Source organism: Anabrus simplex, chromosome 1 (assembly GCF_040414725.1).
Source record: "Anabrus simplex isolate iqAnaSimp1 chromosome 1, ASM4041472v1, whole genome shotgun sequence".
In the NCBI taxonomy this organism is placed as follows: Eukaryota; Metazoa; Arthropoda; class Insecta; order Orthoptera; family Tettigoniidae; genus Anabrus; species Anabrus simplex.
Genome location: NC_090265.1, coordinates 236,133,643 through 236,158,364, shown reverse-complemented (window position 1 = coordinate 236,158,364; position 24,722 = coordinate 236,133,643). Strand labels below are relative to the sequence as shown.

Genomic DNA, 24,722 nt, shown 5'->3' with positions numbered 1-24,722 from the left:
GCAGTGGTTTCCCGTTGCCTTCTTTATCCTAATGCCATTGACCAATTTGGTTCCTCCACCTTTAAGCCATGTACAGACAGATACATTTCTTGCACGGGAACTGGCGCAATAACACAATGTTCTCGTATGAACTTTGACATTGCTTACCATCTGTGGCAAGCAATGAACTTGCTTTTAGATTGCATGCCAACAAATGATGCCAGATATTGTGCCATCTTCCTAGCTCCTGAAGTTTCACACGGGTTATTGAAATAGTGCTGTCAGTGTTTATGTGTAATAAAATGGAGTTAAGCAGGCTGGTAGTAGAATGTTTGCTCCCATTCATTTTCTTTTGATGGGAACTAGAGAAAAGAAACATAATATTGCCATGAAAATATCAGTGAACACATAAAATGTAACTTGAAACATAACTGTTTAATTTTAAAATTACGGGCCACCTTCATGCATGTTTCTTTCAAGCTGTGGTAAATTGGTGCACATGTCTCGGGAATAATAGTAGAGATTGTACCTGCAGGAATTTGAAATGAGAACATTAAATTTATATACCTCTCTACTGTTGCTAAAAATTGTAGAGTAATTACCAACTTATAAAAATAATATCATACAATCAATGGCGAGGTTATTTTACAAGAAAAACGTTTCAATCACTCAGAATTTTCAGGCAGTTACCTCTGTGAAGTAGAAATACTTTCTCACATGACTGTATTTTTCTTTGTGAGTTGGGGCCCAACTAATTGTAACATTTTGTTGAAAGCCTGTTCATTCATCCTCAAAAAGCACTTGATTTGATTTGATTTGTTTATTTATCATCAACAGAGTTATTATTTCTCCAATTACAGATGATATGATACATTCAAATAATAACTATATTAACAGCACTTACTACTACTACTACTACTACTACTACTACTACTACTACTACTACTACTACTACTACTAATTATATACATATTTACAAAACACATAAGGAACATAAGAACAGAAAAGAGAACAGGAATCAGTGTCCACTGTCCTCAGTTCATCATTCAAGAAAGTATGTAATTCATGTTCAGTTTCGCTCGCTGTAATATCCATAGTTTAGTTCACCATCTTCTATTCAACCACCGTAATTTTCTTCTTTGGCAACATCGAAAAATTAACATAGAAATAATCGCTTGTATGGCAGCTACTACTAACTCTATTGCACTATCAGCCATTTTCCTGACAGAATTTGTACCATATAGAGTATTGTGTGTTCATGTGCTACTGTCAGAAGGCATACCAATCATTGTACAATAAAGGGTAATAACAGATTGCGCCAGTTCTGTCGTAAGAATGTCTCCGTCTGTACAGGGCTTTAGGGACAATTTCTTGCCTCCTGGACAGCAGAGTACCAAGCTCGATAGCTGCAGTCGCTTAAGTGCGGCCAGTATCCAGTAATCGGGAGATAGTGGGTTCGAGCCCCACTGTTGGCAGCCCTGAAGATGTTTTTCTGTGGTTTCCCATTTTCACACCAGGCAAATGCCGGGGCTGTACCTTAATTAAGGCCACGGCCGCTTCCTTCCACTTCCTAGGCCTTTCCTATCCCATCGTCGCCATAAGACCTATCTGTGTCAGTACGACGTAAACCAAATAGCTAGACAGCAAAGTGCCTAACCTATACCCGCTCATCCACTCTCAAAGAAACTCCTTATACCAGGAAATATTTGGTATTATATATATATATACACAGTATATATAACTATGTACATAAATTATAAACCCTTACCAGCACTGATAAACCACAATATTATCAAATAAATATGCTTGGGACCAACAATACCGTTCAAAAAAAAAAGTACATAAAAAACTTCTTAGTAAATATTATTTTGTCAATATAACCTATCAGCTGTATCGATATTAATCATGTACGAAGATGTCCAAAGACCTTAGGTTTATAAGCTATAAATTTCATTTTTCAACGTATTGAAGTGCAACTATAAGAAATATATTGTACTGAAAAGGTGGACCTTAGGTTGTTAAAAACATTTCTATCAATGTGCTATACAGCAGCTAGAACATTTATTTCACCCGCTTCTCCAGTCACTAGTTTGTTTCTGTTACATTTTCTAGGTGTTACACTTCCAATTGCACTTAACTCATTGAAGAAGTTCACAGATAATTATCAAGATATGTGACATCTATTGCAATATCATTCCACGTAGAGCACAAGAATGAACAGCATTTTTCCTACATTGTCCATACACCATTAACATGTCAGCTTTTTAAGCATAACATCTTCCACCACGTCCTACTTCTTGAACTATCACAAAGTAACTGGCAGGGAAGTCGCAATGCAATCAGTGTAATGAAAAGGAAAAAAAAAAAAAACGTAAGACATCATAGCCTCGTAACCAAACAGTTGAATCGAACAGACGACTGTCGGTATTAATAATTTTTGTAAACTATGTGTATAAGAATCCTGAATAAAACACTGTTGGCATTCTAGTTTACTCTAGTTTTATTTTGTTAATGTCAATAGGCATTGTTCCTTTTGAAAAATGTAACTTTCTAAAATAATATACTTCTAATACGTATTAAAATCTGTGTATGGGTTGTGATTAAGAGCCCTTGGCTACAATTAATTCCTGTAAAAACAGTACGTCACCTTCCATTTCAGAAATATTTTGGGTGCAATTTTCAGGTGATTCACCCTGTATATGTAGAGGAGTGGGTTCCTCACACCAAAATATGGGAAAATTGTCCCATAAATGCTTCTTTTAGGAGTCAATGACATGTTATCTGTTTTACAAGAAAAAAAAAATCCTTTAATGGAAAAATAGTATCTTGTTCCACCTATTCAATACAATTTCAACTTTAATTAAAACTGAAATACAAAATGTAGTTGTACATGTTTCGGTTTTTAATATAGACCTTCAGCTATCAGATATGCTTCATATATGCATGTTATTTGGTTATGTGCATTGAAAGTCTTGAAAAATCCTCATCTTTAAAACCTGACTGTCAATTTTAAATGTTATGTTAGTGTTCTAATTCTAGTATGTTCTATGTTATTGGATGTCTAACACTCTTGATGATGAACATAGAATGTGTGAAAGTAAGGTCCAGTTATTTTTTATTACAGTAAAATGATATAGAAACATACATATTCTCAAAAAATTTTTTAGAAAATATGTTTTTACTTTCAAATAGATTTTACAGACCAGGCGAGTTGGCCGTGCGGTTAGGAGTGTGCAGTTGTGAGCTTGCATCTGGGAGATAGTGGGTTCGAATCCCACTGTTGGCAGCCCTGAAGATGGTTTTCCATTTTCACACCAGGCAAATGCTGGGGCTGTACCTTATTTAAGGCCACGGCCGCTACCTTCCCATTTCTAGGCCTTTCCTATCCCTTCGTCGCCATAAGACCTATCTATGTTTCCCATAAATTCGTTAACTATATTCATAGAGAAACACTTAAAGATGGGACAGACTTTATAGGTTAAATTCACTTGTTTATATTGAAAATGCTTGTTTTTACAATACTTGTAATTTATTGTAGGCTATTTCAAAACGCATATATACTGTTTAAATTTGTCAAGTTCACTTTTATTTTGGAGGGTGTTTGAAACCCCCTAACCTCCTCCCTGGGTACGGCCTTGCATATTCTAAATGTGAACTCTTGAAGTAAATTGATAGCATGAATTACTGAAGGAGCTTAAAAAATTGTCTTAAAAATGTTTTTTCATTGTCAACATAGTTCTAAACGAAAAGTCAAATGTGTGATTGTGTTGTTTTACAAACTAAGATCTAAAAGAAAAATGAATTATTGTTGAGAACGAAGAAAAAAGAAAAATATGAATAAAGGATAAGTTAAAATGCATACTCGCTCCTTGTTGATATGACATTAACCTAGTTAATGTTGCATAGCATATATCTGCTTCGATGAAGGCAGACTGACTGCCAAGTGGATCCGCTGTTGTTGAGGGGAAGTGGTGGGAGGAGAGGAAGGGGCGGAAGTAAAAGAAAAATAATTTGTATTGTGTTGTGTATTATAGGAATTTTGTTGTTGCTGTTGTTATTGCTGTGAATTCTAATATGTGAATACGGAACATAAACATGAAATTCATAAATTATTGTACATTACTTTTTTGACATTGGCAGCTCATTGGAAGTGTTCAACTCATAGCAAATATTCAAAATATCACTGCGTTACCTATGAGTAGTACCACTATGCGAGGAACACCACAGGATTGTGCATTGTCTGTGATTAGTACCACTATGTGAGGAACACCATGGGTCTGTGTTGCCTGTGATTAGTACCACTATGTAAGGAACTCCATGGATCTAGCCGGCGCCTGCAATTAGTACCTCTCTGTGAGGAACACCCTGGGTATGTGTTGCCTGTGAGTAGTGCCGTTATGTGGCAACATACCCTGGGTCTACATTACCTGTCATTAGTACCACCATGATTCTTCGTTACCTGTGGTTAGTACTATTACGAGGGACCGGTGACCTGGATTTTGGTCCCCTTGGGACAACAAGCATCATCCCAGAAAATACGGCATTGTGAATCGGATCCACTAATTATTTTGGATTCATGGTTATTTTTTCATCAGCATTCGTTTTAGATTCTAGTCAGTGGATACATTTTTAAGTTTTAATTATTGTTTTATTTTGTTGCACCTCGTATCATTAGGAGCCGATCACTTAGCTGTTAGACCCCTTTAAACAATAAACATCATTATCATTGGGTTATGGGTTTCTTGAGCTAACCACACATCCACCAGTGCTGGGTGTTACTAACATAACTCAATTACCTGACAAAATGAATTATTCTAACCAATTTACGTTGTTGGAGTGTACCTTGAATATACACTTTAAATAATATAACAATAATAATAAACTCAAAAACAAAGCTTTTCACATTGTATGTTTATAGAATGTTTTTTTCCTTGTTTTGGTTTGGGGAACCCACCCCCATTACTTGTCCAAGTATTTCTGATACACCCTGTTTTACACACACACGCACTCTCTCTCTCTCTCTCTCTCTCACACCAATGAAAATAATACCGGGCGTGCAGCTGTGAGCTTGCAACCAGGAGATAGTGGGTTCGAACCCCCAGCATCCCTGAAGATTTTTTCCTTTAGTTTTGGCATCTAAGGCCATGCTCACTTCTTTCCCATTCCTAGCCATGTCCTATCCCACCATCGCCATAAGACCTGTCTGAGTTGGTGTGATGTATATACTCTTGGACAACCTGAGTTTTTTCTTATAAGATTTCACTCAGTTTCTGTGTGTGTTAATTGTTTTCTGTAAGCAGGGGCTCAAGTTTGGATTGTTATCCAAGTATACTACAGTCAATAAATTGCGTAATTCACTGGTACCTTGAAAGTAAAGGAACATGAATACATTCAGTCACTGACAAGAATATTATTACATTGATAAATATTTATTGTATTACCTAAGAGTCATTTGCATGGTCTGGGTTAAGTTTTACAATCTCCCACAATTGAAATCCTGTCATGAATCTTGACACTAAGAACAAAAAAAAATTATTATTCTCACAAATATACATGTCACTGCTGCAATGATTAATTTTATTACGGTACCCAGGAAGAGAGGTGAGGATAATACTTTATTGATTATGAACTAATTTGGGTATTTTTTTTTTTCAGCTTACCCAAACAACAGCCGAGTTTCACCTTCGGGAAAAGGAAATTGAACATCTGAAGAAACTGAAGCTGGGAACTCAAGGAAAAGGCAGTAATAAAGTAAAGAAATGAGTTATTAGCTCAGTAGCATTTAAAGTTAAAAACTTAGTCTGCATTTTATTTTCTTATACAAACTGTATATAAGTTACAAGATACTCAATTTCATGCAGCTATTTTTTAAAAGTAGTTTATACAATAATACGTCTTGAATATGCCATCTCATCATACAACTACACTGTATAATCTTAAAAGTTGTTACTTCTCCAAATGGCCAGCATCTTAATATAATATCTGTTTCAACATTAAATGCAGTCTGAACTAATTTTTTCATTATTAATTTCTAGACAATAAATAGGTCTGTGAATCCATTGGACTTCTTGCTCCAGCATCTAATTGATTTACTTTTAGCCAAGCCTTTCTGTTTTCACTTTTTTTCTTAAAAAGAATTACTCCACTGTTTGAGACAGATAATATATACAAATAAATATTTCATGCAGTGACTTATGAAGATCTGATATTGAGATTTTATGTTTAGTATCTAAATGTAAATATCTATTTTACAATATGTAGGATTATATTGCACTTATAATACTCCAGACTTTTTATCATTTCTGCCCTTTCTGTGTAAACAAATATCAGCTAACTTAAAAAGGCCTAAAAAATTATAAATAGTAATCTACAAGATCAAGAGCTTTAATAAATTCACTTACATGGTAGGGAGAGTGTCAGTAAAAATGATACCTCAAAGGAAATCTGTGATAGAAATATACAAAGAAAAATGTAAGGTGAAATATTTCATTTTCATAACTGAGAGGTCAATTTGAGATGTGGTATCCACTACACGGTGCATCAGTATAAGGTAAGGTAACTGAACAGTATATGTACTACTGAAATGATGTCCTTTAAGTGTGATTTCTCGGCAATTCCTTACATCTGGTGTTGTACACCAAGCCGACATCACTGACAAACATCAATATACAAACTTCATGCTTAAACAAGTTAAAAGTTTAACATAGCTTTTATGCTTACTACTCTACTAAGAGAAAAACATTACTGTTGCACTTAAAAAAGTATTACATGAACAGGATAAAAAATGTGTTTCTTAGAAACTAAAGACTTAAGAAATGTTACAATGAGCATACACATGCATTTAGCATGTTGCTTTACTTTTTGCAAAGGCATTTACACTGAGCACAGCTTAACAATACAACTAGTTACAGAATTTTCCTGCAAATTCAAGCAGAGTTAATTTGTTGCATTGATATAAGTGATGATCAAAGTAAGATACACTTGTTATATCCTGTTTAGATAACATACCAGCTAGCTTTGTTAATATATTCAAACACTGAACTGAGGGATTTTAACATTTTTTTTCTTTTTCCATCAGTACTTAGGACTGGTCTGATGCAGTTCTCCATGCCATCTCACCTTACCCTTCCAATTAATTTACATACTAATTTTTGCACTAAAGACAGCTTGGCCCTGGAGGTTCAAGCTAACAGTCTCTCACAGTGAACCAGGCCAACTCTCTATGCTCATTAAGGTTATTTATTATACATATCACCTTGCCATGATATGTTGCTGCTGGCCTTCTGAGGAAATATTGTGAACGTTAAAGTACTGCCTGGCTGACCTGGCTTGATGCAGTCCTCCCCACCAGCCTATCCAGGGCCAATCTCTTCATCACTATGTAACTATCACATCTTACATCCTTCAAATACTTAACGGTTGTAGCAGATTTTGTGATATTTACTCATCTTACATCCTTCTTATTCCTGTTTGTCATTTTAATCCCTTGGCTATTCTTATCCCATAACCCTACTCAAAAGCTAATTGAACAGATCCTGCATGTCTCAGAACATGACCTGGAAGAGCTAATGAGCAGTTGTTTCAATAGTACTTAACCGACCAGTGGATGAGCTGCCTAAAGTATATAGCTAGGCATAATGTCTAAAATGCTGTACCATTTTGAGCTTTCAAAAATAGGTATTGTATATGTGACTAACTCCTGATTTAAGCCTATTGAAACCAGCAAATGAACAAATATTACCCTGGAGTACTTATCACAATCCCAAGTTCATGATGATTACAAGTACACACACTAGAGCAACCCCTAAAAAAATCAAATAATCAGGTATAAGGGAATGCAGATACTGATCTAAGATGTCCAAAGCCCCTAATATAAATCAGTAATCAATCTAGCTTATCAATAAATACTCAGATATAATTGTCAGGCCATAATCCTGGCATAGTTTCTTAAATTTTGTGTACTCCTGAACTACATCTTCAATTCCTGTTACACCCCCCTACTGATGCTTCTGATTAGTAAATGGAATGGAGCAGTCCCTGCATCTTGACAATAGCCTCAGTTGTATTAGTTTCCATGACCAGATCAGCTGCATCTTGTATCCAACAGCTCCTCACTTGGACTCGTGAGGCTGAGGAACCCTGTTCCAGCTCCCAATCTAGAATTAAAATTCCCAGAATAGCCAGGAATCAGACCTGTGTCCTCCAGTTAAGAGGAAGGCATACCATTCCTACACCACAGGGCTAGTATCCAACTGAGGACTATCACATCGCTATAATGTACACTTACCAAAAAAAACAAAAACAAAAAAAAGCAGCAGCATTTCCAATTAAACTTCGATAGGTAAGTAATGCTCATAGAAATTCAGATAATACTTTGTCAGAAAGAGGCCCACAGGGTGACCTAAACAACAATGGACTGATACACATCACAACAACATAAGAGAGTAAATCTACATCCTTTTTTTTTTTTTTTTTGCTAGTTGTTTTACGTCGCACCGACACAGATAGGTCTTACGGCGACGATGGGACAGGAAAGGGCTAGACGGGGGAAGGAAGCGGCCATGGCCTTAATTAAGGTACAGCCCCAGCATTTGCCTGGTGTGAAAATGGGGAAACCAAATCTACATCCTGACATGGCTTTCTTCATATCCTTTGCTCCCCAAATCATGAATGAAAATCTTTCAACATGTCCAGACACCTTCCCACTTAATGAAATGGAGACAGCGCACCCTGCCACTACATGAAAATATCCTGGTACAATTTCTGTAAAATATGAACCAAAAAGATCCAATCATCCTTAAGTTGCTGCTTTATAATAGCAGCTATGGACAATGTAACTCCCAGACCTGTTTCAAATACCTATATTATTATAATCTCTATAATATCTGAGTGTAGTGTATCAAAGACTACAAAATCTCGACTTGTATATGAGCTCGCGAGAGAAACTTTCCTGATTGAGGGCCTGAGATACAATCTTATTTTACCAGGAGGTGCAGCATATGATAAACTGATGCATAAAATAAGAGAAAAAAAAGAGGGACATTTAGGAAGACTTCTACTCAATGGAGGCCATGATGGATCGGAAATGGATAGAAACAGACTACACTGATAATGATGATGCTTGTTGTTTAAAGGGGCCTAACATCTAAGGTCATCGGCTCAGACTACCAACTGAGACATATAGTTACGAGACTGGTTGTTCATGGATTCCACTTCAAGATGTGTAAAAACAAAGTATTTCGTGAATGAAACATAAACTGTGTGTGTGTAGGCTATGTGATCAAGTATGTGAAAGATATCATATCCAGAAGTGTTCCTCGAGGTCCTGTTTGGTTAGTGAGTTTATCAAGGACTAACACTTATGCAGAGCACATTAGTTGTCACATTATTGTATCTAACTTATATAGTATTCTCATTCAGTTCAACCAAAATTTTATGTATTGATCATTTTTATAATATTTCTTTTTACTCTTTGATATGGTGTATTAGGACAATACTTCTTTAAATTGTAAAACAAAAGATTGTGTGATATTGTTTTGTTCTTTGATCTGACCACTGAGGAAGGGAATGGTTGAGATTTCCCGAAACATGTTTGGTTTAATAAATAGTTTTTCTTTCATTTAATGAGTGTATTGATCAAGGCGGATTCAAATAAACTATTTTAAATAGTTATATACTATGCACATTGTGCGCAATAAAAAAATTATTATAATCTCTAAGATAGTGTGTGTATCTTTATATGTGGAGTGGAACTGAGGGAAGTGACAAAGGACTCAAAATTGGGTATCATCACCAGAATCAATACCTCAATTAATAACTTTATCACCATATGTACTGTATATGAAAAGAAAATGAAAAACAAATGTGTAAGAATATGTATCACATACAGGAATATAAGAAGCAACTCCCTTCTCTTGCATTCATTCTGCTTTCTCTGTGTCCTTTGCTTCCCAAATCATGAATGTAAAGCTTTCAACCTGTCCAGACACCTTCCCATTTAATGAAGTTAGGAAGTAAAAAGACACTGAACAGCACCAAAAATGAAACACATTGTAAATTTTGAAAAATTATGTGTAATTGTCCACTTAATGTAACTTCAGCACTTTTTTCTTGATGGGGAAGATTGTCTGTTATATTTTTTATATATAAGAGAATAATGCATTAATGGTGGTATATGACACTGCACCTGTGAATTTCACTATCTTATCTCTCCTGTAGTTTGAAAAATTGTTTTTAAAGGATAATGCATAATAAAGTTTATTATACACTTTCTGTGCCCAAGGGTGATTTTTCTTTCTATGAATTGGATTTCTAAGCATATCTGTCAGTTTAAAAATCAACTCTCAAGAGAAAACATGCCATTAGGTCCTGAGGATGCTGCATGAGCTATCGTCTTGGTGGAAGATCGTCATGATACGGGGGTTATGTAGCACAAATGTTAAGAACTAAGGCTTTGACAATGTCCAGAACAGTAGAAAGGTATAGGAAAATTAGATGCTATTTGAAGAGACCATGATGAGGCCTGAGAAGGGTCACATCAGCCAGGGATGATCAGTTCATACAGCTCCAACTTCTCCATGACTGTTGCACTACTACTGTTGATATCCAAAATTGACTCCAGTAAGTCTAAGGGGTGAACATCAGTAAGAGAACTGTCTGAAGAAGCCAGTTTACATTCCAGAAGACCTGTTGTGGACCCCAAATTTGCCTGACAACACCATATTCCTTGGCTGTGTTATATGGTAGAACACTGTGATTAGGCGATACAATATTTTTTTGCAGTTGCTTTACGTCGCACCGACACAGATAGGTCTTATGGCGACAATGGGACAGGGAAGGGCTAGGAGTGGGAAGGAGGCGGCCGTGGCCTTAATTAAGGTACAGCCCTGGCATGAAAATGGGAAACCACAGAAAACCATCTTCAGGGCTGCCGACAGTGGGGCTCGAACCCACTATCTCCCGATTACTGGATACTGGCCGCACTTCAGCGACTGCAGCTATCGAGCTCGGTCGATACAATATTGGAAGTAAGTTCTGTTCAGTGATGAGTCTCAGTTTTGCCTACAAACACTGGATGGCAGAGAAAGAGAGGACTGGGGAAAGATATTCAGCCCTGAAAATTTTCACCCAGGATAGCTTGTTAAGGAGGTTCTTTGATGATGTGGATGAAAGTAAGTTTGATGGCAACGACGCATGTTATCTGCATGGAGCACAGGACCATTACAGTATGTCAGTATATGTTGTATATTTTGCTCCATTCATTGATGATGGTTTCATGCTAATGCATGCGCACATAGTACAACAATACTTTGACGAAGTTGGGATTTACAGTATGGAATGGCTTGCTCATAGGCCGGATCTGAATCCCGTAGAGTATCTATAATTAGGAAGAAGAGTCTGCCAACATTATCCTGATAACCTGCAGGACCTGTAGAATGTTCTTAAATAAGAATGGAAGTAAATTACACAGGACAGGATTGCAACGTTAATTAGGAGCCAAGTCTAAGTGGTTGGAAGACTAATTAAAGCAAGAAGTAGCAATATGCACTTCTAAGAAAGTAAAAGTGTCAGTGAAGTATATTCATTGAAAAGCAGTAAACAAAAAAGTAATCATGTATTTCAGCAGAAAAAAGTATCAGTGAAGGGTTACAGTGGACAGACATTTCATGATTAACCATAAACAGCTAGAGGCATACACATCAATTATTGTGTCTTTCTCAAACAGTTCAACATTAAAATATTAGCCTTCCACTATGATGTACAATGTCACTTGGCATAAACACAGCCTGACAAAAGTGCGATTCATCACTAAAGACGACCCTATGCCATTCGTTGACCCACATCGATCTTTCTCGACACCAGGCCAGCCTTACACGTCGCTGTTGTGGGGTCAATGGAACACCTTCTGCAGGGACACAGGCTCGTAAGCCAGCTGCATGCAGGCGATTACCAACTGTTTGTTGTGTAACGTGGGGTGCCAGAGCTGCTCGAATTTGCGCTGGTGTTGCATGGGGTTCCATCCGGCCCATCCGAATGATGCGGCGAACCTCTCTCACAGTTGTCTGTCGCGCTGGGCCTGTGCCAGATCTACGAGTGTGGGTACCTTCATTTGACCACTGCTGCTATACATGTTGTACCGTAGATGCATGTCGGCCAACACATGCCGCGACAGTCCTTAGCGATAATCCAGCCTCACACAGCCCAATTATCCAAGCCCTCTCAAACGGCGACAGTTGTTGATATCGTGCTCTTCTCTGTCATCGAGGCATGTTTGACGGGAAACACTTCACTGCACAGACTGCAAGTCAACTTCGCTACACCAGAGTCCGTATACTGGTGATGATTCCTCCGTGACCAATCATGTGGGGAGACCTGTAGCAACAATCCAATGGGTCTGAAACTTTGATCGATTACATACCTACATGGCATCATTCCATATCTTGAAAATCAACACAAACGACCACTGCCTTCATGCAATTTCCATTTTCTTAAGCGTAGGACACAGATACCCAGGACTTGCTCAGTTGGTTTTTGAGGGATGTGTAGGTGGTAAGAATGGTAGGGGTAGACCAAGGTGCAAATATGATAAGCAGATGTAGGATGCAGTAGTTACGCAGAAATGAAAAGTTAGTACAGGATAGGCTGACATGGAGAGCTGCATCAAACTAGTCTATCGAATGATAACTCAAACATACATAATCCATGGAAGCCCTATAAATGGAAGCTTCCTGAAAAAATCAACAAAGATTGTGCTGTTTGTTCCAACACAAACAAGAAAGGAGGTTAACTACTGCTACGTGTTTGAGACAACCAGGTCTCCATCCTGAAAACCTTTTTCTTTTGGTAAGCTAACACATGATAAAAAATTACAAAGGTTGTAAATATTTTTCATATTAATTTCTTACAGCTGGCCATCCTCTAGAAATATTTTTTTGCTAGAGGCTTACGTCGCACTGGCACAGATAGGTCTTATGGCGACGATGGGATAGGAAAGGCCTAGGAGTTGGAAGGAAGCGGTCGTGGCCTTAATTAAGGTACAGCCCCAGCATTTGCCTGGTGTGAAAATGGGAAACCACGAAAAACCATCTTCAGGGCTGCCGACAGTGGGATTCGAACCCACTATCTCCCGGATGCAAGCTCACAGCCGCGCACGGCTAACTCGCCTGGTCCTCTAGAAAATAAATAGGTGCTAAGTGTGAAGCACTGGTTAGGGATAATGGAGCTCAAATGATTAAAAAAGGAAATGAGTGTTACAGTTCTTGTGCTGATCACAGCAGATCAGCAAGAACTGAAAACCCACACTAGCCTGTATTATTACATTTAACTTTTATGTGTATTTTGTAACTCTTTCTTAGCTTTCTGTCTTTGATATCTATATTTAAAAAATTCTCAGCTTATCCCAGGTTCCACATAAGCCATGCTAGCTTATTTATATAATGCCTTCATCAATACAGCACTTAAATATGACCTATAAATACAAACACTTGCCGAGTATTTGCAAGTATGGGGAAAAACTCAAAAGAAGGATAAACCACAGCCTAGTTTGAACCAATCAAATTTGGCTTCTTTGATCTCTCATAGTACAGTGACTCAATGAACACACTCAAAAATGCTGCTTTATTTTCTAATGATGCCAATATTAAATATATATTATGCATATTATAATGTAAGCCTATCAAGAGTAAAGGCAGATATGTCATATTGGTTTTTAAACTACTCCCAAAAAAGTATAATGATGATAGTATTATTTTTTTGAATTCATGCATATATATATACTGTATATAGTTTAAAACCATATGTAATATATTGCACAAAAGGTTTTTCTTTTACACAAATATTTTCTTAAAGATTATGACCATACTTGGATTTTTCTCTGATTCATTACTAACAGTTTTGACAGTGTGCAGTGAATATATGCTGCAGAAAACTCGACCATTCATCAGCTGAAGAAAAACTGCCATGTACTGGTATAAGCTATCATAACTGCATCTAATGGAAAACTATTGTCTGCTGGGCTCTGAGGCCATAGTTGCATTTTGATAAGTGTCATTGTTTTACATGCTATATGGTGCATCTCCCAGCAGAACCAAAAAATAAGTAGCAGGTCACAAGCAGTATCATTTGAAGAAAAAAGACAAAGTCATTTACAACAGTATTGGCAATTGAAATGAAAACTTGTTATTCAACAATTTAAAATTGAATAAAGCATTCATACCTAAATCTTAATAATCTTATTTCATTTCCATTATGGGCATATACTGAAGCATGATAAAAATGCAAAGCACATGATGTTGGCGGTATTGTTTTATGAGCCAAAACTAAGAGGTATGATACTGACTGGCCAAAATAAATTATTTAAAAAAATTTACAACCATATTATTTCTCTGTACAGTGCATACATGCACTTGTACCTACATAAAAAGGAGTTGATTCCACCTGACCGTCAAACTGTCCTGAAAAAACCTGCTGTATAATAGTCAAAATATCAAAACTTGCCAAAATATCAAAATGTGACAACAGCCTACAGCCTGGAAGACAATCCTTTTGAAACTTGCAATGGTAGAATCTTGCCACATATTGGTTTGTTTTTTTTTTTTTTTTTTGACAACTCATTAATTTACCTCCATAAATATGCATCACGAATATTTTATCTAAGATAAAATTCTAAAAGAATTTAATTGTATGAAGTCCACCTCTTCATACAAGTTCTTGACTTGTTATCATGGATATCTGTTGTCAGTTCTTATAATAAATTGCAAGGCTCAGATAGTTCTTACTAAGAAATCGACAAACCAAAGAGTTGATTAAAGTTATCCAATGTGGTCTCAAAAGAAGAAGAAGAAGAAATCATTGTTTGCTTTTTGGCAATTGTTATTATTATTTTGACATTTTAAATATTATTTCTGCGATCATGACTGTTTACTGTACATCTGCATATGTAAACATATATGAATAAATTAGATGAAATATAGCAAATTGACTATTAATTACTGGTATCTGAAAATGAAATAAAGTATACTTCAGTAAGCTGTGTGTTTTCACTTCTATTAGGCTGTTAATGGAACATATGCGGAGGCACAATGGATAAGCTAAGATTATTACAGCAGAAAGCATTACGATAAACATCAAACAAAAACAGCATCTTCACACTTCAGCTAAACTTCTACGTCTAATGTAAAACTTTAAAAAATGCAAGTTGCATAGGATATTTATTATTGTTTGAAGCAACAAACTGCAAGACTATCAGTCCAAGTCCATAGCAGAGTAAAGACCTATTAACTAAATGATTACTTGACACATGGCAGGATGCTCCATAGCCATAAAATGACAAACCCATGTTTAAAAACAGTACTCATGATTCATGTTATAGAAACATTAAAAAGTAATTTGTGCTGATATAGACTGTGTTTTTATTCCTTTACCAAAGTGTGAAAAAAGAATGAAATCACAAAAGACAAATCTCTCTGCTGCTGAATGTTAGTTTTTCTGATCAGATTCATTGTTAAAATTACCTCAATGATTGTATTTTGCAAGTTTCAGTTAACATCCTTAATAACTCAATGGATATGGTTATTAGGTATTTGTATAAAGTAGCAGTCTTTCTCACAGTTCACTTTGCAGGGTTCTAGGATTTCATGAATACCTTAAAAAACAAATAATTCTGCAAGTTCATGATATATTTTTCTATTTTAATTATTAATAATATTATATAAAGATTTCTGGTGAGGTACAGTGTTTATAAAGCACCGTGTCTTCTGGTATGGGACAGAAAGCATTTGTTATTTTCATTGACCTGTCTCAGACTTATCCTTGGCTTTGACAATATGAAAGTGACAGGTATGAGCGATGCTAATAATGCCATTCTCATGCATAGGGTGGATGGGTGCATGCATTTCAGTGAGCCTAGTAGACTGATTGTGTAATAGCACCTTCTGGCTTAGTGAGGAAAGCCAAGGAAAACCACCTCACTTATTTTCCTAGTATGCCTCTTCAGGGTCACCCAAGTTATTTATAACAGCTGATGGTGAAGCTGTTGAGGATCTAACCAGCCCCGGGCTCAAAAAAAAAAAAAAAACACACACACACATATTTACAGTGTGAATTTCTGTAGCCATGACCTACACTATAAACCACACAGAACCTAATAAATAGATCTGAGAGTTGGAATACCAATTAATAATAAAAAGTGTTGGATTTACATCCTACTACAGTTTTTGGAAACATAGAAGTGCTAGAAATTTTGGTTCTGTGAGAGTTCTTGTACTCACTGGTTAGTTTACCGACATGAGGCTGAAGTATTTCAGTATCTTCAGATACCATAGGACTGAGCCGGGACTCAACACATCAACTTGGACTAAGAAAGCTAGCACTCTACAATCTGAGCCACTCAGACTGGTAGTTACTACAGATTGCAGTGAGTATCTTGGGCATACGAAGGCAGATCAAATATAAACGGTAATTTGAATTTACCGCTGCTGTTAGTAATAATTCTGAGGCCAGGATGTTGGTGGGGGTGTCTGGAGAAGGGGTTTGTGTGCGCGAACGACAGTGGAGAGCTGGGCTGCTTCAGTATGCCATGAGTGAGCAAGAGGTGTGTACACATCTGTTGCACATCATTATAAAATTTCTTGAAAAAAGGGCACCAAACCTTCCAAAATTTTGAGAAGGCTCACAGTTTGGGGAAGAAACACTTTCGCAGACTTGAGTGTATGAGTGAGCTAAAAAATTTGTGGCAGGAAGAGAAGCTGTGGAAAACGAACCTCATGAAAGGAGACCACGGACAAGCATCACTGCAGACAACATTGTTGCCATTCGTGACATCATTGGTGAAGATCGGCGAATAAAAATTTCGCAAATTATTTTAGCCGTAGGAGTAAGTTACAGAAGTATTCAAACCATCATCCGAGATGAACTCCATTTCAGAAAATTATCTGCCAGGTGGGTTCCTTGTCTCCTCAATCAGGAACAAAAAACTTTAAGCCAGGAAGTTTGTCAAGGAATCCTGCATCGCTACAAGGAGGAAGGAGAGGATTTCTTGTGTTGTATTGTGACTTGCGATGAAATTTTGGTGCATCATTACACCTCAGAGTCAAAGCAAGCAAGCATGGAGTGGCGGCAAAGAGACGAAGCAGGTCCGGTCAAGGCCAAAACGCGCTCATTTGCTGGAAAGTTGCTTGCAACCGTTTTGCTGGTGAATTTTCTTCGTGAACAAAGGACAATTAATGCAGCCTATTACTGTCGCATTTCAGACGAAGCAAAAGCTGCGTATCGCAACAAGTGACACCGGCAACCAATCCAAAACGTCATTCTTTTCCATGACAATGCAACGCCGCATACTGTCGCTTTAACATGGGAAGAACTGGAGGAAATTCACTGGACACCTCTGGAACATCCTCCGTACAGTCCATATTCATAACCCTGTGACTACCATTTGTTTGGACCACTCAAACAAGACCTAGGAGGACAACAGTTCGATGATGATGCAAGTGTAGAGGAGTTTGTGCACAACTGGCTCTGCACACGTCCCTCTTCTTTCGATCAGGACGGCATCAAATTCTTACCAATCCGATGGACAAAATGCGTATGGAAGGCAGGGCACTATGTAGAAAAATGATCTCTATATGTGTATTTTTTTGGGTTGATGCAATAAATTTAAAAAAAATTCCTGTTTATATTTGATCCGCCCTCATATTCTGAGATATTATCTTTGTGGTCATCCGATTGGTTAGAAGCGATGTTTTTCAATGTCGAATTCTAAACAGTGAGAATGTGAATAAGTTTTATAATTGATTGAATACAATTTACTATAGTATAGGCTTCCCAATGCACCACTGTTTCCTAAACAATTGGAATTAAAATCTCACCAGGTATGTACATAAGTAAGGCAAGCACACTGCTTAAGAGACATTTACCAATGCTTTATAATGACTTTGATAGTTTTTCATCTTCTTCTTGTTCTATCGCTTTTTCCCACACCTGTGGGGTCGTGGGTGCGAACGGTGGATTTGACTCTGTTTTACGGCCGGATGCTTTTTCTGACACAAACTCTATACGGAGGGATGTAATCACTATTGTGTGTTTCTGTGGTGGTTGGTATTGTGATGTGTTGTCTGAATATGACGAGGGAAATGTTAGTAAAACACAAAGACCTTGTCCCCGAGCCAGAAGAATTAATGAGACACAATTAAAATCCCCGACCCAGCTGGGAATCGAACCCAGGATCCTCTGAACTGAAGGCCTCAAAGCTGACCGTTCATTCAGCCAAGGAGTTGGACATTGGCAAGCCTTAGTTCTATGAAAGAAACTTCCACTTGATATGACACACCAAAGACTAGCCAAACAGAATAATAGCTGATGAGGCACAATCAATATCAACTGGAAGAAATTAATTTAATAAACAAATAGGATGTGACTGGTTATGTTAGGAAATAACAATATTTAGGTAATGGGAGAAAAAACATAGATATGTATTCATAACAGGTGTGAAAAAAGGGTACCAAAGATTGTAAGAGTAAGATTATTCAGCAAGAAAACCATAGCACTTGGCCTGGTTTCTGTGAGGTCCATAAATGAGTGAGGGATGTGGATATATTTTGTGATTGCAGGAATTAGGACTAAGACTGTGCCACTGAGTATGCACCACATGAAGGAGCAGATGAGGATGAAAGACAAGATTCACCAGATATGAGCAAAGGTAATGCAGTGTTAGAAGGTATTTGCTCATATGGAGTGATGGCATACGATGCAGTTGATAGTGATTGATGGTGATTCATTCTGCAGGGTAGGAGAGGTGGTAGTATAAAATTTCTAATTGCTAGCCTGCGTGCCAAAATGCTGGATTCAATCCAAATCTCTCCGCAGTGTTCATATGAAGTGAGGTCATATGATGCTGTTGATGGCGATTCATCCATCGGATGAGAACGTTAAGCTCTGAGCAGACCCATTGGTGCTATTCAACAGGAGTAGGCTATGTGCTGGCACTGGGTTTCACCCTCTCCCTTTCTACTGTCATATCACATCCTTAATTTCATCTTATTAACTCCTCTAATGAGGTTAACGTCAGGAAGGACATTCAGTCATAAAAGCTTGCTACATAGATTCATCTCATTTCATACCCAGCCCCATAGAGGAATGGGACAATGGTTGGACATACAGTGTTATTACTTTGGTGGTGTTAGTAGAAGGATCTCTATCCCTCGTAGGGATATTTAACTAAAAAAATTAGTCTCTGAGTTTGGTTCCTGGCTCATTTAATTATTTTAATCCTGAAATGAGGATTGGAATGGTTCACTCGTCTTCATGAGATTCAGTGAAGAGCTCTCTGCTATGAGGAAGGAGATTCAGTCACACAATCAAGCAATACAGCTAAGGAAGTCTTAATAAACTACTCAACTCTCTTATTATCTACAGGCAATCTGGGTGGTCTGCTGATGTCTTTTTAGACCAAATGCCCTTCATTGGCTATAGGGACTATGAGTTTAACTTTATTTAGTTACATATCCCTTCAGCTGGCTGATAATCCTGTTCCCCGTCCCCTTAAAACAACACCCAGTGACAATTCCTTTGTCTACTATTGATGCTGTGAGCGCTAGAATTTTATCCTGAATGTGCCAATGAAACACTCATTTATTTCCACTAACTTGCTGAGATTCAATCCAGAAACCTTGAGTATAGGACATGAGTACCTAACCAGTTACATTACAAAGCTGACCCTGAGATGAGCCCTGATATGATTCCTGTAAATATAACATAGGATGTTGCCGTTGCTGGTGAGACCTAATGTTTATATGCACTATGTCTTCTGGTAAGGGCTAGAACAAGTTTGTTATTTTCATTGACTTGTCTCAGTTTCATCCTCAGCTTTGACAATATGAAAGTGCCCGAGGTATGAGCAATGTTAGTAATGTCATTCCTAATGTAACCAGTCTCTGTTATGAATGGTGTGAAAATGTTGTTCATAGGGTTGGTTAATTCATGCATTTCAGTGGACTAGGCAGACTGATATGTAACAGCAACTTCTGGTTCAGTGAAGAAAGGAACAGGAAACTACCTCACTTCTCATTTCCATAGTACACCTCTTCAGTGACATCTCTGCCATACAACTACGCTACAATAAGATAAGGTAATTTAACCCTTACCCCTCGAATTAAAGTTCTCTGTGCTGTCTCTACTACTCGTATTTAAATGTCAATTTTAATCTTATATGACCTGTATTCATCTTTCACGATTTTGGAGATAGCATTTGCTTTTAAGTGATGTATTTAGGCTATACACGTTTTAAGCAAGCTATACTGGAGCAAATAACGGCAATATGTGCAATTTAAGACAAATTATTTTGCGTTTTTATTATTATTATTATTATTATTATTATTATTATTATTACTATCGTTATCGCATACCGATTGGTTTCGTTAATAATTTCACCGAACAAATTATCGGTAAACAGCAATTGAAAAACTCTATTCAGTCTCTGGTTTCATACCGCATGGTAGTTTGTAGGCTAAACGGCGATTTCTTGAAATCGGGATCGGTTGATTTATGACTGTGCCAGCCGTCAGCATCAGGCACATGTTGGGTTATGGTACACAAGCCGAACATCGCCAGTTCACTTTTAGGGTATAAGGAAGGTGAAGAGGTGCGAAAATACTGTGGTTTTGTGTGTTACCCGACATATACAACATATAACAGTAAACTATATACATGACTAGAAGAGCACATGGCGACCATGTTTCTTTACTATCGCTCGACCTTTCATGTGCGTGAGTGGACAGCTGACGGCTACGCTGCCCTCTAAATAATAGATTTTTGACTGACTGTCAAATAATATCTGGATATTTCAAAGTTCCACGCTGAACCAAAAGGTGGCAGTACAGGATAGCATCGTTTATTTTATCGCCTAAGAAACTGCACAAGAGCGGTGGGCGATATAATGTCATGTCGGGTCTCGCCCGACATGCGACCGGAACAGGAATATCGTAATGTCGGGCCTCATCCAACAGACGAGTGGTAAGGGTTAAGGGTTCCACCTTTTCAGTACAATACAATTATATTGTGCAATGTATCACAACATGTTTAATATGGTACCGGTTTCAACACTATGTTTGTGATCATCATCAACCGATCATTAAAAATAGCAAAGAACAAAATATACAAGACAATATTCACACACATGACACACAAATAACAAGTAAAACACTTAAAAGTAAGATAATCCTTAACGAAAAATCCACATTAAAGTTTTAAAAACATGATTCTTCTAGTTATAACGTATTTAAGACATGATAGTCTTGATTAATCTTGATGCAATGAGGAAAGCCAAGCTTTAATGCTGAGTCATAATTGGGTATGTGTTTAAAATCTTGAATATACACATTAAAATCTTAAATTTGTTACCTTGTTGTGACAGAGTAAAATGGATCTCTAAATAGAGAAACAACTTTGAAATACAACTGATGTATAACAGTGGCTTTAAAGTTTAAGTGTTGCAGTACGTTGAGCAGTGGAAAGCTATAAAGGTGAAGGCCCTCTTTTCTGTATAAGACCTAGGCTTCTCAGTTCGATGCGGAGCGTAAACAACCTTGCTCAGCGTGCCGTGGAGCCTGATGTGCCGAGAGGAACTAAGTTATTTGTGTGTCATGTATGTGAATATTGTCTTGTATATTTTGTTCTTTTGCTCTTTTTAATGATCGGCTGATGATGACACAAACATAGTGTCGAAACCGGTACCATATTAAACATGTTGTGATACATTGCACAATATAATTGTATTGTAGAGAAAAGGTAGAACCCTTAAATTTACCTTATCTTATTATAATTCTCAGTTCAATACAGACCAACCATGAAGTTTTTAACTTTAAATACAGTTACACTCTCCGTCCCACGTAGTAGGGAAAATAAGAGTAATCCACCAGCTGTAAATATCATATAACCACATTTCAGCTGAGAATTGTAGTGTAAATATGGTATATTTAGATAGTATCTTGCATGCTATATTCGTGTGTAGCTTTCGTGTGTATCTATTAGAGCATAGTAGGATAAAATAGTACTAATAATAATCTGTCTATGCATTTAGCTTTGTTGGTAATCTTTAAGTAATCCTTGCGAATTACAAACTTGCAATTTTCATTTCTGTTTGTGCTTAGTAGTAACAATTGTAATTAGGATACATCTGAATGTAGTTTAAAATTATTGTAGTGTATTGTGGTATCTTATTAGAAATTAGCGTGCTTGTTCTATTGTAAATTATTTGTGTAGTACAGTAGAAGTAGCAGATTGACCCTCTCCGGAGGCAGCCCTACCCAGGGAGTGGCGCCCCTGCCTATGTGAGCCCCAGAGCACACTGACCCGGTGTGTAACATCTGGTATGGGTCCCAGCTCAGGGTTACGAGTGAAGACCTCAACGGCATCTATGGCAGAGAAGGTGGACATCGGTACGGTGGAGATGGCGTAAGGGGAAAATCTGTAGCGTCTGTACTCCAGAGGAGCGGCTACGAAAGGAGTCTGACTCCATGTTAGGGGCGGTCTAATTTTGAACCTGACAGTAGGTATAAAATGCCTTTGGGTGTGGCGAGCCCATCGTAACAATAGCCTAATGGATTAGCTGATATGGTGCTACGGAAAATGTTAGGGTGACCCCTACCAAAGAAAGTGGAGAGGAACCATATTTGGCTACCTGGCTACAGCTGGATTAAAGGAAAATGATGATAACGATGAGTAGAAGTATCTGTAGAAAGAGTCCAACTAGAATTCTATTGCTGTAATTAGGATAGACTTAACTGCAGTTTAGAATTGTGTAATTCTCGTGTATTTCTTGTGGTATTCAGTAATAATAGCAGTTTTTATCCTGTTAGGGTGTTGTAGGATAAAAATATAGTATGACTAAGTAGTATTGTAGTGTAGTGGTATATTAATTAACCTTATTGTCGTGTGATCTTTGTGAGGCAATATTTCTTTCCTTTAATATTTTTTTTGCACATAATAAGTTGAGGGAGGAGTTGGAGAGTTTGAGGGAGATAATTAGGATTCTCTCAGAAGACAGCAAGGAAGGCCTCCCTCAAACAATGTACAGGATACAGTAAGTATAGAAGAGGGGTAGGAGGAAAGGGGAGAACTGTAGAAGACAGGGGGTCGAATGTTCTAAGGGGAAGGAGATTGCAGGCTAAGGGCTCTATTCAGGATCAGAAATCAAGACAGGTGTCTGTGAGAAATCGGTACGAGTCGTTGCAGGTAGAACAACAGAAGCAAGATGAGGAACAGGGAGCTGTTGCCGAGAAGTGTGGAAGTAGGAGGAAGGGAAATCGGTACGAGTCACTGCAAGTACAACAGAAGTAAGATGAGGAACAGGGAGCTGTTGCTGAGAAGTGTGGAAGTAGGAGGAAGGGAAAGCGTAGGAAAAGGAAATGTAGAGGATAGGAAAAGACAGATGGAAGAGGCTCATGGGGGGGAGGAAAGGGAGGAGGATGTAGCTTCTGCAGCTGTCAGAAAAGATATGGCTGACCAAGACGGTGGGGGGGATGTCAAATGAGATGGGTAGGGTTAAGGCTCTGGTCATGGGGAATTCCATTGTTAAGACATGTGGGGAAAGTGTGTGGAGGAATAAAAGCAGCATGGGTGAAGATTAAGAAAGTGGAGATTGTTATCAGTGGAATAATGTGTAGGAGGGATACTGACTGGAAGGTGATAGGGGATTTAAATGAGACTATGGAATGGGTATGTGGGAAACTGGGAGTGAGATTTCTAGATCCTAATGGGTAGGTAGGAGATAGGGATCTGCACTCAGATGGCCTTCACTTAAACCACAGTGGTATGTATAATTTAGGAAATTTGTTTGGAAGAGTTATAGGGAGGTACATTCAGGGAAACGGGGTGGCTTAGGGAGCGGTGGTAAGGATACAGGTATCTGGAAGTCATAGAAGTGTTAGTGTTGACCTGTTGAAGTATTGTGAAGAAAGGAATAGAATTGAGTCATTTGATATATATGTATGCACCAGATATTGTAATAGGAGTTGAATCATAGCTAAGAAATGATATAATGGATGCAGAATTTTTTTAAATTTTTTTTTTACAATTTGCTTTACGTTGCAAGGAGACAGATAGGTCTTATGGCGACGATGGGACAGGAACGGGCTAGGAGCGGGAAGGAAGCGGCCGTGGCCTTAATTAAGGTACAGCCCCAGCATTTGCCTGGTGTGAAAATGGGAAACCACAGAAAACCATCTTCAGGGCTGCCGACAGTGGGGTTCGAACCTACTATCTCCCGAATATTGGATACTGGCCGCACTTAAGCGACTGGAGCTATTGAGCTCGGTCAGAAATTTTCTCATGGAACTGGAGTGTGTATCGTAGAGATAGGACAGGAATGGTAGGAGGGGGAGTATTCATTCTGGTGAAAGAATTTGTAAGCTACGAAAAAGTTAAAGGTGACAAACATGAAATTCTAGGTGTAAGGCTCATCTCTAAAGATAATAGGCAACTTGATGTCTTTGGAGTGTACAGACCGGGAAAGCGTAGCGCTGATGCTGATTCAGAATTATTTGATAAGATAATCAGTAGGGCCCGGATTCATACGCACTAAAAACTCCAAAAATATGCATGCAAATATGCACTAAAAAGTTGAAAATATGCACTAAAATAAATAAAAACACACTTACCAAACGCATTATTTAATTTTAACTCAGTGTTAAATTGATAAACAGGTTTCATTCTTTGTAAAATGATGCATGGCAGTAGGTTATTAACAGTTT

At 37.7% G+C, this 24,722-nt stretch overlaps 1 protein-coding gene across 1 annotated transcript in view; it reads left to right on the top strand.

The window, feature by feature from the left end:
* Cby (Chibby) overlaps positions 1 to 20,102 on the top strand; it is a 49,198-nt gene extending 29,096 nt beyond the window's left edge. Inside the window, exons 3-4 of the mRNA XM_067158872.2 lie at positions 5,635 to 5,730; positions 19,965 to 20,102. Coding sequence (XP_067014973.2) covers positions 5,635 to 5,730; positions 19,965 to 19,988 — 120 coding nt within the window. The 3' untranslated portion in view covers positions 19,989 to 20,102. The remainder of the gene's footprint in view (positions 1 to 5,634; positions 5,731 to 19,964) is intronic.
* Positions 20,103 to 24,722: the final 4,620 nt, after the last annotated feature.